At 40.9% G+C, this 17,360-nt stretch overlaps 1 protein-coding gene across 1 annotated transcript in view; it reads right to left on the reverse strand.

Annotated features, from left to right (window-relative positions):
* The window catches only part of OCA2 (OCA2 melanosomal transmembrane protein), a 516,129-nt gene that overhangs the window by 281,607 nt on the left and 217,162 nt on the right, over positions 1-17,360 (reverse strand). Inside the window, exons 16-18 of the mRNA XM_078078703.1 lie at positions 16,431-16,578; positions 14,073-14,130; positions 10,821-10,929 (exon numbers count right to left, since the gene is read on the reverse strand). Of these exons, the coding sequence (XP_077934829.1) occupies positions 10,821-10,929; positions 14,073-14,130; positions 16,431-16,578 (315 nt within the window). The remainder of the gene's footprint in view (positions 1-10,820; positions 10,930-14,072; positions 14,131-16,430; positions 16,579-17,360) is intronic.

Consider the following 17,360-nt stretch of genomic DNA (forward strand, 5'->3'; position numbering starts at 1 on the left):
TCCATATTTATTAGTGGTTTTTGATTTGTGGTTACCATTAGGTTTGTATATAACCTCTTCTACAAATAGCAGTCTATATTAAGTTGATGGTCATTTAAGTTTGAACCCACTGTTTACTCCTCTCCTCCCCACATTTTAGGTATATGTTATCATATTTTACATCCTTTCATCTTGTGAGTTCCTTGACTGATTTTTTACAGAAATACTCATTTTTATTATTTTTGTGCTTCCTACCTTTATATTCCTACTTTTGGTCTCTCCTTTCCACTCATAGTCCCCTTTAATATTTCTTGCAGGGCTGGTTTTATGGTCATGAACTCCTTTAGTTCTTGTTTGTCTGCGAGCCTATCTCTCCTTCTATTCTGAATGATAGCCTTGCTGGATAGAATAGTATTGACTAAAGACAACTGACAGAATGGGAGAAGATATTTGCAAATGACATATCAGATAAAGGACTAGTATCCAAAATCTATAAAGAACTTATCAAACTCAACAAACAAATAATCCAATCAAGAAATGGACAGAAAACATGCACAGACATTTTTCCAAAGAAGACATCCAAATGGCCAACAGACACATGAAAAAGTGCTCACATCGCTCAGCATCAGGGAAATCAAAATCAAAACCTCAATGAGATACCACCTCACACCAGTCAGAATGGCTATAATTAACAAGTCAGGAAACAACAGATGTTGGCAGGGATGCGGAGAAAGAGGAACCCTCCTACACTGTTGGTGGGAATGCAAGTGGTGCAACCACTCTGGAAAACAGTATGGAGGTTCCTCAAAAAGTTGAACACAGAGGTACCATACAACTCAGCAATTGCACTACTGGGTATTTACCCCAAAGATACAAATGTAGGGATCTGAAGGGGTACGTGTACCCCGATGTTTATAGCAGCAATGTCCACAATAGCCAAACTGTGGGAAGAGCCAAGATGTCCACGGACAGTTGAATGGATAAAGACGATGTGATATATATATATATATATATATATATATATATATATATATATATACAATGGAATATTATGCAGCCATCAAAAGGAATGAGATCATGCCATTTACAACAACGTGGATGGAACTGGAGGGTGTTATGCTGAGCGAAATAAGTCAATCAGAGAAAGACATGTATCATATGACCTCACTGATATGAGGAATTCTTAATCTCAGGAAACAAACTGAGGGTTGCTGGGGGGGGGGGTGGGAGGGATGGGGTGGCTGGGTGATAGACATTGGGGAGGGTATGTGCTATGGTGAGTGCTGTGAATTGTGCAAGACTGTTGAATCACAGATCTGTACCTCTGAAACAAATAATGCAATATATGTTAAGAAAGAAAAAAAAAGAAGATAGCAGGAGGGGAGGAATGAAGGGGGGGAATCAGAGGGGGAGACGAACCATGAGAGACGATGGACTCTGAAAACCAAACTGAGGGTTCTAGAGGGGAGGTGGGTGGGAGGATGTGTTAGCCTGGTGATGGGTATTAAAGAGGGCACATTCTGCATGGAGCACTGGGTGTTATGTACAAACAATGAATCATGGAACACTACATCAAAAAGTAATGATGTAATGTATGGTGATTAACATAACAATAAAAAATCAAAAAATAAAATAATAAAAAAATGGGTAAAATGCTGGGTATTATACACAAACAATGAATCATGGAACACTACATCAAAAACTAATGATATAATGTATGATGACTAACATAACATAATAAAATAACAATTTAATTAAATAAATAAATAAAAATGGGTAAAGTGTTTTAATAGACATTTCTCCAGAGAAGATACACAAATGGCCACAAGCACATGAAAAGATGCCCAACAATGTTAGCCATTAGCCATCTCATTAACGTAATGTGATACTCTTTTGCACCCCGAAGAAAGGAGATAATCAAAAATATAGACAATGACAAGTGTTGGTGAGGATGTGGAGAAATTGGAACCCTCATCCAATGCTGTTGGGAATGTAAAATTAAAGGTGCTATGGAGAACAATCTATCAGTTCCTCAAAAAGTTATGCAGAATTGCCATATGACCCAGCAATTCCATTCGTAGGCATATATCCAAGAGAACTGAAGACATATGTCCACACAAAAACTCATACACAAATGTTCAAAGTGGCATCATTCATAATAACCAAAAAGTGGAAAAAACAAAATGTCCATCAGTCAATTAATAGATAAACAAATTATGGCATAGCTTAGAAAATGGAATATTATTCAGCCATAAAAAGTAATGAAGTAGTAAACCATCCTGCAACATGGATGAATCTTGAAATCATTATGCTAAGATACAAAAGACCCCATGTGGAATAATTCAATTTATGTGGGATGTCCATAATAGGCAAGTCCATACAGGCAGAAAGTGGAATTATTGGAAGGAGGTGCAATGCAGGGTGTGAGGGGAAATGGTGACTGATAATAGGTGTGGGGTTATTTGAGGGTGAGGAAAATGTCCTGGAAGTGGCAATGGTTACACAACTTTGTGAATATACAAAAGAACACCGAACTATACACATTCAAAGGATGAAATTTATGGTATGTGAATTCTAGATCTCAATAAAAAAAATCAAATCCATTCTCTCTCTCTCTCTCTGTCTCTCCTTATCTCACCTGCTCCCTTTCTCTCTTCCTCTTCCTTCCTCTCCCTCACCTCTCTCTCTCTTGATTTCATTTCTTCGGTGTCATGGAGAATATGGTAATTTTACCCATGGTAAGATTAGTAAGGAAAACAGGCACTTTACTCTAATTGATTCTTAAAAGCCAAGACCTATTTGTTATATTTATTGTCATTCCAAAATAATCACGTGGATATTTACATTCATTTAAGATGAATACTTGATAAAAACTAGGAAGGAACTATCTAGGGATTTAAATGTTTCTATTATCAGGTTGACATTAACTTCATGTAACAATTGCCGTGTGTGTGTGTGTGTGTGTGTGTATCCTTACAACTCAGGTGACTGCCACCATTCCTTTAGGTCTACTTTGAGGCCATAGGAAAAAGCCTTTCTTTGAGGCAGCGGAGTCTTGAGAAGACCCTCAAAACTAGATCATCTCAGCCCTCACTGACAGGGTAGCCATGTGACTTAATTGAAGATTCAGTTCCTCATCTGTCATTCACAGGCACTCACAGCATGATGCTATGAAACACTCAAACCCTTTGACTAACCCCAAGATCCAAATATACTGTCCCCTCCACAGTTATAACACTTATTTCAAACTAATGCATTGGTCTCCTTGTTAAAATGTAACATTTCACAATATCAGTCTAAGTTTATGTTTTGATAACACAAGAGCTAGAAGACAACCTGGTCAAATCCTCTCAGCCATAAAAGAACAGATCCATTTTATGGGCTGGTGAGTGTCTGAGCTTACTTGGAATAACATTTCTGAACCACCTGCCCAGCATGAAGGGTGCTGCTGACCTACCTCTTGGGACACCATCATCCAGTTGCCAGGCATACACTATGGGTCACCATGGGCCAAATGTTTCTGGTTTTTTTACTGGAATTTCTACAAGGGTCACTTGCTGCCTTGTATTTGCTCAATTTCTTCCATCTGGGTGAAATCTTTAATCTCACCCCCAACCTTTGGAATCATATTCTTTTGTCAAAGTCCATGACAAATGCTGCCTCCTCCAAAAGGCATTTCCTTACCTTTTCAATTGGATGTGATCTCTTCCAACTCTTCCTCTTCCTGTTCCTCCCCTTCTCCTTCTTTTTCCTCCTCCTATTCCATTTCCTTCTCCCCTCCTATTTCTAACTCTTTAATTTTGACAGCAATAACAGTTCATCTGTCCCTTGATTATGGAAGTTATCATATTTGGCTTTATAACTTGGTACCCTTGTCCTGCCTCTACAATGAACTGTGAGAGTTCTGAAGATCTGTGTCTTAATTAGCTGTGTAGTTCTCATTGCACCTCATGTGAATCAATACAGACCTCCCCTCTATAATGGGAGACCAATGAGAGCACTGAAATAGTTTTTATGTTCACTACACTATACCCAGCCCCTACACCACCACTTGCATTTGTTGTACAAATGCATGAATGGATAACTGAATTAATAAATGAATGATGTAATTGTAATGAATTACTTACCAGAAATCAGAGTACCTGGGAAATATATTAGGAAGCTTTGGAGATGTCTGTCCAGCTCACAATGACCCTCTTCCTCTAAGAACTATACCTCCAGCCCCTCCATTATAAAACATGTGGCCCTTGTCCTGGTCATAATTTCTAGGTTAGAAAAGGAAGCTAATCCAATCTGGGCCAATCAGACTCTTCACCAGGGAATCTGGGATTCAAAATAACTTTTTCCCTCAAAATAAATAAATAAATAAATAACTTTTTCCCTCTGTGTTGCTGAAAGTGAGATTCTACAAATCAGGAAAGTAATGAGATCATCTCTGTTCTGCTGTGAACAGAAAAAAAGATGAGAAAATGGTGCATGGAGAAGCATGAGGCTATGAGAATAGAATGGAGAGTGTTTGGGAATCAGGAGCATGCTCTTTGTCTGGATGCCTTCCTTTTTCCTGAGTCTGCCCTCTGCCCAGGACCAATCATCCCTTGCAGTCTGCCAGTGAGCCAGGTATCCTTCAATAATCTTTATTTTGCTTAAGACTGATCAAGTAAGTTGCTTTATTTGTTCAACAACAGGACACAAAGGGACAGTAAAAACACTAGCAATTTTGAAACCATAATCAGGGAAATAATTACAGAAAAACCTCCAAAACTGAAATATAATCAAATATATTGTGAGAGAACTTAGGGGGACATTCTAAACTAATTATCAAAGAGGAGACCTAGAAAACTGCTGATCAAGGTTATAAATTGTAAGGCCAAAGACATTTTAAAGTTGGCTCACTGATTCTTACAGTTTCCTAATCAATTATCCACGATTCTGAAATCCTAAAGTTCAGATAAAGCAAAATTTTTATAAGTTTTATGTCAAAATTCAATAAAACCTGACTTGAACTAAAATGAGGCAATTTATGGTTTTAATTTATCCCACCTCGTGTAAGTATTCATGTTTCACTGCAGCAATATTAATGCTTAGATGACAAGGTGCTGGCTCTGAACCTCTTGGGGGTGTTACGTTATATACAATTCAGTACGTACATTGAATTCTCCTTGTAAAATACAAACAAAGATATCAGAATTTTGAAACATATCTGGTAGCAAGAGTTTCCTGTAGGCACTATGGACCTGTGTGTACCAACTGAGCAGACTAGAGTTAATTCTAACATATGTTGTGAGATAAAGATCCTTGCACACTGGGGAACTATCTCTTTGCCAGATGCACTTAAATTGTAACCAGGTCCCTTTTCTTTCTTCACTATTGTAGCACCTCTTGCACCTTTAGGTCCCTCAAAGTTCTCCTGTCTCTCACTTAAAGTCTGTGGCAGTAGCCAGCTCTATGTGGATGTGCCCTCATACAGATGTACCCTAACCGAATCTGTCCCTGAATCCACACACCTACTTCCCAACTGTAGCCTTTCTGCTGCTTGACCTTCATGCGTGTATCAGCTGTATACATGTGCAAGTTAGCGTTCCATAAAACTTGAACCAATGGCTAATGGAACCAATAGGTAAAGGCACCCTCTCCCATGCAACCCCATGGACAGACCTGAGACATATTCTATACTTCTTCTCAGACAATTCTATGGGATGGAGCCACCAGTGGCCCACATCAGAGGCCATATGGTGATGCTGTCTTGTTTTGGCTTGCTCTCTTCACTATTGTGCTTCCATGTTTCCACAGTGTAGTGGTTATCACATTCACCTGACACTACTCTGCCTCCTTATCCTTCACTTCTCTTCCCTGGAATCATACTTCCCAATGAAAAACCCACACACAAGCCTTCGCCCAGGCTTTGCTCTCTAGAGAACCTAGACTGAGTCAGCCACATCTAAAATTCTCATAATTAAGTTGGAATCTATAAGAATCAATAAGAAGACCTCACACCACTCAGAATGGCTAAAATCAACAAGTCAGGAAATGACAGATGTTGGCGAGGATGAGGAAAAGGGAAATCCTCCTACATTGTTGGTGGGAATGCAAGCTGGTGCAGCCACTCTGGAAAACAGTATGGAGGTTCCTCAAAAAGTTGAAAATAGAGCTACCCTATGACCCAGCAATTGCACTACTGGGTATTTACTCCAAAGATACAGATGTAGGGATCCGAAGGGGCACGTGCACAGCAATGTTTATAGCAGCAATGTCCACAATAGCCAAACTATGGAAAGAGCTTAGATGTCCATCGACAGATGAATGGATAAAGAATATGTGGTATTACATACAATGGAATATTATGCAGCCATCAAAAAAGCCCCAAATCTTGCCATTTGCAACAACGTGGATGGAACTAGAGGATATTATGCTAAGCCAAGTAAGTCAATCAGAGAAAGACAATTATCATATAATCTCACTGATATGCAGAATTTGAGAAACAAGACAGAGGATCATAGGGGAAGAGAGGAAAAAATGAAACAAGACGAGACCAGAAAGGGAGACAAACCATAAAAGACTCTTAATCTCAGGAAACAAACTGAGGGTTGCTGGAGTGGAGGGGGTGGGAGGGATGGGGTGGCTGGGTGATGGACATTGGGGAGGGTATGTGCTATGGTGAGCACTGTGAATTGTGTAAGACTGTTGAATCACAGACCTGTACCCCTGAAACAAATAATACATTATATGTTAATAAAAATAAATTAATTTTAGGGGCGCCTGGGTGGCTCAGTTGGTTAAGCGTCTGCCTTCAGCTCAGGTCATGATCCCTGGGTCCTGGGATCAAGCCCCACATTGGGATCACTGCTCAGCGTGGAGCCTGCTTCTCCCTCTCCCTCTGCCTGCTGCTCTCCTTGCTTGTGCTTGCTCTCTCTCTCTCTGTGTCATAAAACTTAATTAATTTTAAAAAATAAAGTATCACTAAAGCCTAAAAAAAAAGAAAAAGAAAAAAATGACAAACCAATAGAGAACATAGCAAAATATGTTAAAAATTCAAAGTACAGATGGTCAGTCACATGTGTACAAGGAAGTACATTGCAGTATCATGGTAATGGCATAAAAATTGAAAACAACTTAATTTTTAATAGGCGTCTCACTGAATTGTATATGGTGTATCCATACAATAGAGTACTGTGTAGTCATTAAAAGAGAATGAGGTAGGTCCCTACACTGATATGATCACATTTGTACAATACATAAATGGAAAAAAAGAGATGTAGTTCACTATAGACAATGTGACTATAGAAATCAGTGACATAGATACGTAGGTGACTGATAAATAATCTAGATACATAATGTAATATTACAAAATAGGGAAGAATATGGACAACACTGTGAACATTGTTTTTCTCTGAAAAGTAGACATAGTATTCTAATAGCAACTTTTATCTTTTTGATATTTTCTGCATTGTTTAAATTAAAAAAACCTATCGATAATTTAAAAAGAATCGTGCATCCTAGAACCCTATATCTTGTATCTATTAATGTGTGGGGCATTCATACAAGGCACTGGGGAGAGAAAAGTTTAGCAGACAAGGACCACGCCCTTGAGTCTAGCTAGGGCAAGGGGATATTAGGGGACAGAGACACAAACAAATGATTAGAATAACATGTGAGTTCTCGATCTAAGGTGCTTGGAACTCCAGGGGAGGGTATCTGACCATGTCAAATGTTGGCTCTACTCACAATCACCAAAAACTGGAACCAATCCAAATGTCCTTCAATGGGTGAATGGACAAACAAAATGTATCCATACCACGGAAGTCTACTGAGCAACAAAACAAATGAACTGTTGATACACACAGCAACTTGGATGAATCTGAAAGGTGTTATGCTGTGTAAGAAAAGCCAATCCCAAAGGTTGCAAAAAGTCTGATTACATGTGTTAGACATCGTCTAAAAGACAAAACTGTAGGGATAGAGAACAAATCAGGAGTTGCTGGGATTGAGGCAGGGGGTAACTACAAAGGGTAACACTGAAGTTTTTTGGGGCAATGGAATTGTTCTATATTCCAATTGTAGCGGTGGTTACATAAATTTACATCTTTGTTAAAATTCATAAAATTTTGTACCAAAAGGAAAAGTCAATTTTTCTCTATGATAACTTAAAAAAATAAAATAAGAAAGAAAAAGAGGATGAGAGTTAATGCTGTGTTTAGGTTATGATGTTTAAATGAAGGAATGTGTTAGGGGCGCCTGGGTGGCTCAGTCGTTAAGCGTCTGCCTTCAGCTCAGGTCATGGTCCCAGGGTCCTGGGATCGAGCCCCACATCAGGCTTCCTGCCGAAGGAAGGAAGGAAGGAAGGAAGCCTGCTTCTCCCTCTCCCACTCCCCCTGCTTGTGTTCCCTCTCTCGCTGTGTCTCGCTCTGTCAAATAAATAAATAAAATCTTTAAAAAGAAAAAAATGAAGGAATGTGTTATATGACGCTATGTTTTGTTACAAGGCATGATCTGATGTTATATGACACCACACTGTAATTATGTGATGTCACATTGTACACAGTGTTATATGACACGTTTATCATATGATATCATGCTGTTTTATATAATGTCATGTGTTTCATGATGTACATTGCGTGATGTGACATCGCCTCATGTTATATGACATCATATTGTATTATGCTCAATTTACACAGCACATTGCATTCAAAACAGCAATTCACCATAAATAAATGGTCACATCTACTGACTGAAGCCCTGGGGAGATCTTGTATCAGTTTTGTTCCTGTTCCCATCAGCAGGGTTACCGTAACTCTAAGGAAACTGTACTCCATTTTTTTTTTTTTTTTGTACTCCATTTCAAACATATGCTAATTGAACTTTTCTCCTAGTCAATCTAACTCTTCCATCGTGATGAGTGCAAATATCTGAGTTACGTATTCCAGGATCCCCAGATAAAATCATTTCTTCACAAACCCTAACTGAAAACATAAAATTTAGGGCAAAAAAGAAGCCCCTTGATCACACATGCAACAACCAAACAAAAAGAGAGGTAACATCTTAGTAAAAAGTGTCGACTTCTCAGGCTAAAATAACATGTTTTGCAGTAATCAAGATTTTTTAAAGTCCATATAGTTAAAGATATGACTAAATTTTTAAAGTATTGTTATTTATACAGTGATCACTTGCCAAATGCTAAAAAAATTGCATGCAAACTTCCATATATTTTTTAGTCTTTAAAATGCATGCTATGTTCATTTATAGTGTGATCCCAAATAAAATTAGAAACAAAATATCCCGTAAATACCCAAAAGAATTATCTAATGGAACCCTTCTGCCCACAAAACACCAGTTTTATTGTATTTGTTTAATTACCAATGGTGACCACCTCTTAAAGTTTTATAATGCTAAAATTACATTATGTCTGCAGTGTAATTCAAAATAATTACATTGCAACAATAATTTCTAGATGTAATACACCAAATAAAATTAAAATTCATGACATTTTTACCAGTCTAGCTTTGGCATTCTTTATTACATCAGGTTTCTATATGGATTGGCTCTCAGTTGTGGATAAAGAACACTTGTCAGCTTAGAACCCAGCCCAGGCTGCCTGGAAAATTGGATTTGAGATTATTTAAGGAAATAAATTATGAGAGGTTCTGAACACATGATATAAAGCTGGACACCCAGTCAAAAGCATGTACATCATGTACTATGTGTAAAGACTCTAGCAATGTGTCTTTCTACATATGATAGAAAAGGGAAATTAATCTACAATAAAGATTTCTGATGGTAGCCTAGATCCAAAGGAGCAATGCCATGGTGTGAATAACTGAAACTTGCTCATATTATCCATCATTTTACAAAGAGGCTTTGCTTTCTATAGAAGTTATATTCTTCAAATGTTGCAGTAAATCAAATTTTTATAAAAAGATTTTTAACATATCTTAATAGAGCTTCCTTTTGAAGGAAAACCATAAAGCTTTTTGGTTATAAAAAAAAATATTCCTTGAAAGGCCTTCAAATTTATCTTTCTCAAAGATCTATACATTCATGTGAGGTGCATTTTGGAAGTGGTTTGGGTTTTGTTTTGTTTTAAGTAATAACACCAATAGAGATAACTGCTAAATCAGTAAGAAAAACCTAAGGAATGTGGAAAATACTGATGAAGAGTGGAAGGATGTTGGGGTTAACAAGATATGTGGTGAGCCCAATCTGCAAGACAGCACATCTCAGGTGGGGACAGGCCCTGCAACCTTGACACAGGGCTTGAGAAAGTGGGAAGTGAGAGCCATAGCACCAGGAAAGCAAGAGAAGATAAACCTATGGGAGAGGGTTGGAGAAGGGGTTCTGCTCTGTGGGGAAAATGGATGCACCATGGGGGGCAGGGGGGTTTTGTAGACCTCTTGCACTCCTCTGGCCCTTTCAGTCCCTCATCTAATCCTCATGTCAAGTTGTACAAACTGCAAGACTATGACCTTGCTGATGGTACCTCCTGTCTCTTCTGGGGGTTCTTCTCAAGCAACAATTTACAGATCTGGTTATCAAGTATAATAGAGATGATAATATCTACTCTATATTTCTTCTAATGTTAAACCCTGGAGGGGCTGAGGACCCATGCACTGAGACACTAGGGGCTGGAGATGCATCTCCCTCTCTCTCTCTCTTTCCCTCTCCCTCTCTCCCAGAAAACAAAAAGAGAGGTAGTGGATAAAGGTTTCCTTCTTTCCATCAAAGGCTGGCCACACTCCACATCAGCCCTCCTCACCAATGTCTAGGAACAAGCTTTGAAATCTTCCCCTGCAGACTGTGATAGCAATTGCAAAGCCTATCAACAAAAGGTAACAAAAAATTAGACTCACCAAGATCAAGATGAACACCAGGGACAAACGAATTGAGAAAGAACATGAAGATAACAAATCCCAACACCATCAGGCATTTGGTGAGCAGAATCTTGTCTGATATCCTGTGCTGTGAGAGAAGAAAACACAACTCATTTACTGGGTACTATCTTCTGCTTCCTGCAATGTGTCCATCATCCTGCATGACTCGAATCACTACAAATTCTCCTTAAGATGAAAAATATAACATCTTGAACTTGAAAGAAGATTATAAGGTAATGCATTATAAAGAAGACTGTACAGACTTGGGATTACAGCATTCAAAAATCTTTATAAAAAATAAACTCAATAAATTTAAAATATAGTACATGGGGTGCCTGGATGGTTCAGTCTGTTAAGGTCTGCCTTCAGCTCAGGGTCCTGGGATCGAGCCCCACATTGGACCCCCTGCTCAGGGGGGAGTCTGCTTCTCCCTCTCCCTCTCCCCCTTCTCCCCACTCATGCTCTCTCTCTCTCTCTAAGTGAATAAAATCTTTAAATATATATATAGCACAATCCTTTTATAGAATGCCTGACTAAATAGCTTCTTAATGTGATGAAGAAAGTGCTCCCAGTCCCACCACAAGCATTAGGTGAGATGTTGGCAAAATCACTGGAGAAACAACACATAACTTCCAGGGCCCTGGTCATGAATTCCCACAGGTGCTACATGCTTTTACCCTTTCTTTTTTTTTTTTATGTCCAGTTAGCCACTGTGTAGTACATCATTAGTTTTTGATGTAGTGTTCAATGATTCATTAGTTACATATAACACCCAGTGCTCATTACAACATGTGCCCTCCTTAATACCCATCACCCTATTACCCCCTCCCCACTTAGCCCCCTCCCCTCTGAAACCCTCAGTTCATATCCTGGGGTCCATAGTCTCTCATGGTTCATCTTCCTCTCTGATTTCTCCCCCTTCAGATTTCCCTCCATTCCCCTATCCTTTTAATTCAACTTTCCTCCTATTACACAAATCCCTGCTCATAGTGGCGCTGAGGTTAACATGTCCTTGCAATAACATGACTCCTGCTGAGGTTCTTACTATACACTTTCATGATCACAGGGACCCTGGAAGGCACCTGACAGTGCCCTAATCACCAAGATGACACCTGTGGGAGCCTGACAAGTTGTTCAGGGGTGAGGGGAGGTGCCAGAAGGCTCTATAGTACCTTCATTAACCTCAGAGGTGCAGACCTTCTTCCAGTGGGCCTGAGCCACAGGGCAAGATGGGCAAGGTCCCCAGAGGGTGCTGTGCTCTGATGGCCATGGCTGTGTGGAGCTGGGGAAGGGAGCGAAGTCCCAGAAAACCTGTGCGGATGGGCACTGAGTTGTCTTGCCCCACCCAACCAGGCTCCTGTGTGAATCATGCTCCACCATGTGAACTGACAACTGTGTCATGTCCTTTCTTTTTTTTTTTTTTTTAAGATTTTATTTATTTATTCATGAGAGAGAGAGAGAGGCAGAGGGAGAAGCAGGCTCCCAAGGAGCAGGGAGCCCAATGCGGGACTTGATCCCAGGACCCTGAGATCATGACCTGAGCCGAAGGCAGACGCTTAACCATCTGAGCCACCCAGGCGCCCTGTCATGTCCTTTCTTAAGTGTGGTCCCACCAGCACATCTGTCTATCTGTCTATGTCTATATCTATCTAGAATTAGATAAAGTATAGATATGGGTATAAATATGGATATATAGAGAGAGACAGATACTTACGGGTATGTACATGGATAGAGATGGAGACAGAGGTAGAGATAGATGGTACAGGTACGGTACAGAGATAGAGAGACAGATCTGCATACAGGTATAGATTTTCTCTCTGGATTTCTCTGGTCATGCAGTTAGAGCTGTTGTCATAAAAACCACAAGCATATTCCTCCATGTTGCACTGGCTCTGGCTGCAGCCCTTGGCCCCCTGTTCACAGATCATGTGGGCCACCTCCCAAGCATCTGTCCTCCTTCCTCACCTACTGCCAAAGCCTGTGGCTGAGTTGGCCACAAGCCAACTCATCTTCCCCTTCCCACCTCCAAGGAAGGCCAGTTTTGCTGGATGAGTCTGTGATGGTGAATTAAGAGGAAAAGGGCATGGCACCCACCTGTTGTGAGGGGAGACACCACAAACCTTCTGTGCAGCCATGTTAACCATAGAAAGTAGGTATAACCGTGGGCATTTCCAGAATTGAAAATGGAGGGAGCAGGCAGGTCAAAGAACATTCCCAGCATCACTTGGCTGGTACATGTGGAGATGATCCAGAGTTTGTACTTATCTGTTATTTTTGGTGTCTATTAAATTTTCTTATTTTAGGTATCTGGAGATATCACAGTTGAGAACTCCTGGATTCAATACAAGCTCCTTGCTTGTCCCTTCCACCTCTCCTCAATCCTCATTCAACCAGGTACACAGAGAGGTACACAATCTCTTCCCTAACTCACAGCCAGCACTGCATGGTCTAGCAAAGCAGTCAGGGTCTGCATAAACCTGGGGCCTAGAAAAGTATCATAGCCACACCCTTCTTTCCTAACCCTAACCATCTCAGTGGGACAGAGACTGGGAAGAGAGACCCAAAGAACACATTACTCACCAGGACCCCCATGTCTAAATTTCCTTTAGAAAGAGATAAAATGTTCTGATCATAATAAGAAAGTGGGTACTCACCCGCCCCCCAGAAAAGAAACTACGGGGATTTGAAAGTTCACAAAGATACAGATGTCTCCAAGCAGGTCTGGAGAAGAGTTCTCTTGGCTAGGAGAGGGCACTAGGTGTGTCCACCAGAAGTGAGAGCCATATGACAGAAAGTACACACACACTCCATTTCTCTCCCTAACACTTCTCCATCTCACACAGCGCACCTCACCTGTCTCTACCTCCACCTCCTCATCCACACTATGGGAACCACGACACTTGCCTTTTAGGATCAAGAAGAGCCGCAAGAGCCAGAGGCACCCAGCCAACTTTCTCTGCAGCTACATTAACCATAGAAAGGGCCACAAAGGAAATATAAAAATTTTATATTTTTATCACAAAGGAAATATAAAAATTTTAACTTTTCAATTTCTGGACAAAATAATGATTTTGGAAAATGTCAGGAAAATGATTTTCCCCATTAACTCCTAGAAATAATTTATGTCTCTTGTGTACAGCTATAGGAATAAAAAGAGAAATCACTTTCAGTTTTAACTCTGTGTGAAGCAAGAGGTGAATCAGAAATCCCTGAGGGAAGAAACCACAATACCTTTTTTTGTAGTTCCTGGATATTGGTCTCCCAGTTTTTATCTTCCTGTGAGATTTGTCTAGAGGAGAAAAAGACAGACTCATTATTTTCCTGGTGACATTGAGCAGTGAGATCAGCAAGGCAGGAGTCAGCCGCACATTCAGCATGGACCTCTGGCCTGGATACCACCTACTGATACCTAATGTAGCCATGTAACGGCGCATACCTGGTCATGGAAGGTGACCGGTGGAGCTGGGTTTATGGATTGGGAAAAATGCTCCATCTATATTTCCAAAGAAAAGTAACATAGTGATAAGGAAACATCTGTGTCCTAAGATGGCTGACCAAAGCAGCAAGGGAGTCCCAGCCCCTGCCCCGGGGCTCCTCGGGGTTCTTCTCTCTGCTCTACTTCCCACGCGCGCGCCAAGAGTGCCCAGGATGCGGAAGTAGAAGTGCATAAATTACCCCCTCTGTTTGTGCTCGGGGCTCAGACCTTTGGAGACCACTCTCCTCTGAGCCTGCCGGCATTCCACCAACATTAAATAAACCTCTTATCCTCCAAGATCTCGGGGTGCCGCTGGGTTCTTCTGTCGGGCAGTCCAGTCCAGGTTCCGTAACAATAGGACATGAATGGAATGTTAATGAGGTGTGTGCAAGCATGTATACGTGTGAGTGTGAGCATAGGGAACGTCAGAAGAACACTGACCAAAACTTGAACAAGGGGAATGACAGTATAAATTTGTTTACCTCTTTTCACTTTCTACTTGTCTATACTTTTTCCACAATAAGGTTATGTTATATTTACAACTAAACTAACTAATGGCTTGCTTTGGTGGTGACTTTTATCAATCAGAACAGTGGAGAATTTAGTTTTAATGAGCACTCATGTCTCATAAGTATCAGAGGAGGCTGATCACGCAGCCAGAACATACCCTAAAGGAAATCAGAGCAGACCTAGGCAAATCCTGAGGACAATTTTTTTAAAGGCTATGTAAAAACAAGACCTGCAGAGCCAGGACTTGCCTTAGACCACCCTCATTCTAATCTGCTCCTCAGTGACTGTGTGGCCTTGCAAAGCCACTGCCCTCTCCAGGCCTCGGTTTTGCTATCTGTGAGCTGACAGAAACTTGGTGAACATCTGGGTCCATGTGGTTCTTCACATGTGTAACCCTGAGATACACTGAGTATATCTTTAACACCCCACAGTGTCAATGGATTAAATACATTTAGGGAAATTTACTCCTGCATCTTTAATTTACAAAGTTTCTCTTTTAAGATTTATGCCTGCTGTCGAAGCTGGGACCCAGCCTGCAATTCTGGGCCCTCCTGGAGCCGCAGGACCTGCTTCCCCAGCACCACCTCATGGAGGTGGGTCCTGGGCTGGGATGGAGCTGAGACAGTGCTTCACCCTGGGCTGCCTGTCTGAAGAGAGCGAGTCCCCACAGGCTCACATGTGGCCTTCCCCCCTCGCCCCTACTAATAGAACAGGCTGCAAGACAGCCACGCTGGATTACCCTCAAGGTTCGGTGTTGGTCCTCAGCCTGGGAACACAGGGCTGGTTTCAGCAAACTACAACATGCAAGATCATTTACACTACATTCACAAGGACTCACATTTCCCTTGCCTTGACAGATTTCTCATCTCCACCTAGTTCCCAGCTTGTGGCAGTAATGCTTCAATGTCCCTAAGGGATGGGCATGCTCCTGCTTTTCCCATCAGCACTCCCAAGGTGAAGACAGGTTGGAACTCAGCACCTCCAGAGTTGGGAGAAAATACTCACCACTCCATTGTTACCTTTTACATCTCAGCTTTGATTAGAAGCAAATGACAGGAAATGAATTGAGAAGGACTTAGGTATTCTTTGAGGTCCCTGGAAATCAACTACTGGGAGAGTATTTTGTTAGATTAATTTTTTATATTGTTTTTGATTCTTGCTATGCAACGTGTTATGTGTGGAAGTGTGACAGGAAGTGGTTGAGTGTGGATTCAATCCCTGGTGTAATTCTTTCCTTGCTGTAGAATCCTGGACAAATTGGTCAAATTCTCTGAACCTCAGTTTTTTCTTCCTTAAACTGGGGCTAGTACCAGCACACATTCCAAAGATCCAAGTAGGGGTTAGATAAAATAATGTTCCACAAGAGACTTATACGGTGTATGGTGCCCAAAACCTGCTCACTGGCATGAAGATAGAGTTACAAGTTTAGAGTACCATGAAGTATTCTGAAGACCCATCATTTTAACTTACTTGAATGGTACACTCTATGACATTTGGACACCATGGGGGTGGTAGTAAATAGGTTGTTGATACAATCCAACCACTGAGCACAACTTGTAAAGATGAAAACCAAGAGTAGCCTGAGCAGGGCCCTGGCTTGGTACCTGTGGAAGGTGTGCAGCCTTCGGGCCAGCAGATGCTCCAGTGCCCGCACCTTCCCCAGGAGCAGGCCCCGAACTGCTGTCTCCTCTCGGCTGGCTGGGCTGATGCGCTGCGCGGTCAGGCGCCAGACGTGGATCTCATGCTTCAGTTCTGCAGGAAAGGAAAGCTGAGCCCTGAGTCTCCCACAACCTCGGACACCAGCAGGCATTCCACTCCCCTCACCACTTTCCAAGACCAGGAAACACATACCTGGTGATGCACAGATAACCAAGGGCCAAATCAAAGCAGTGGCTTCTTGGCATCATGTCATCATGCCCATGTCAAAAAATTACCATGGATGTGAAATAATGTAATTTGGGTTAGGAATAAATTCTTGAATATACCTATCAGTGCTAGCCCCCAAGAAACTTTTCCCCTCCCAGGAAATTACTTCTTGCAGCCAGAAGTTTGGGTCTATTGGCAAAAATCCAGACATTGCCTAATCATTGAAATAGATCTAGTAAACATTGGAAATACAAGTGTAGTTCTCAGCAGGAGGGCATCTGGTAAGAGGCAGAGGTAGGGAATGTCTCCCCCTGACAAGGACTCCAAGCTGAGCTTGCGTCTATGAAAGAACACAGGTGAGAAAGATGTAGACAACCTTATGAAATGCTCTAATTAATAGAATGAGGCAAATTTCACCCATCAGTGAATTCAGACATCTTCTGGTATAGAATAGAGAGAAATGAATTGTCAATTCATTGGCTCTTTCAAAATCTTTTGTGAAAATTTACATTTAACCTCTATTTTACAGTTAAAGATACTACATAAATTTCTCAAAATATCCACCAAAAATATATAAGGAAGCATGTATTTTCATGAATCACCTCTTATGTGCAATGTACTATACCACATATCACAAGAATTCCAGATGAAATTAAAAGACAGAACCT

This window comes from Halichoerus grypus, chromosome 8 (genome assembly GCF_964656455.1).
Source record: "Halichoerus grypus chromosome 8, mHalGry1.hap1.1, whole genome shotgun sequence".
Classification (NCBI taxonomy): Eukaryota; Metazoa; Chordata; class Mammalia; order Carnivora; family Phocidae; genus Halichoerus; species Halichoerus grypus.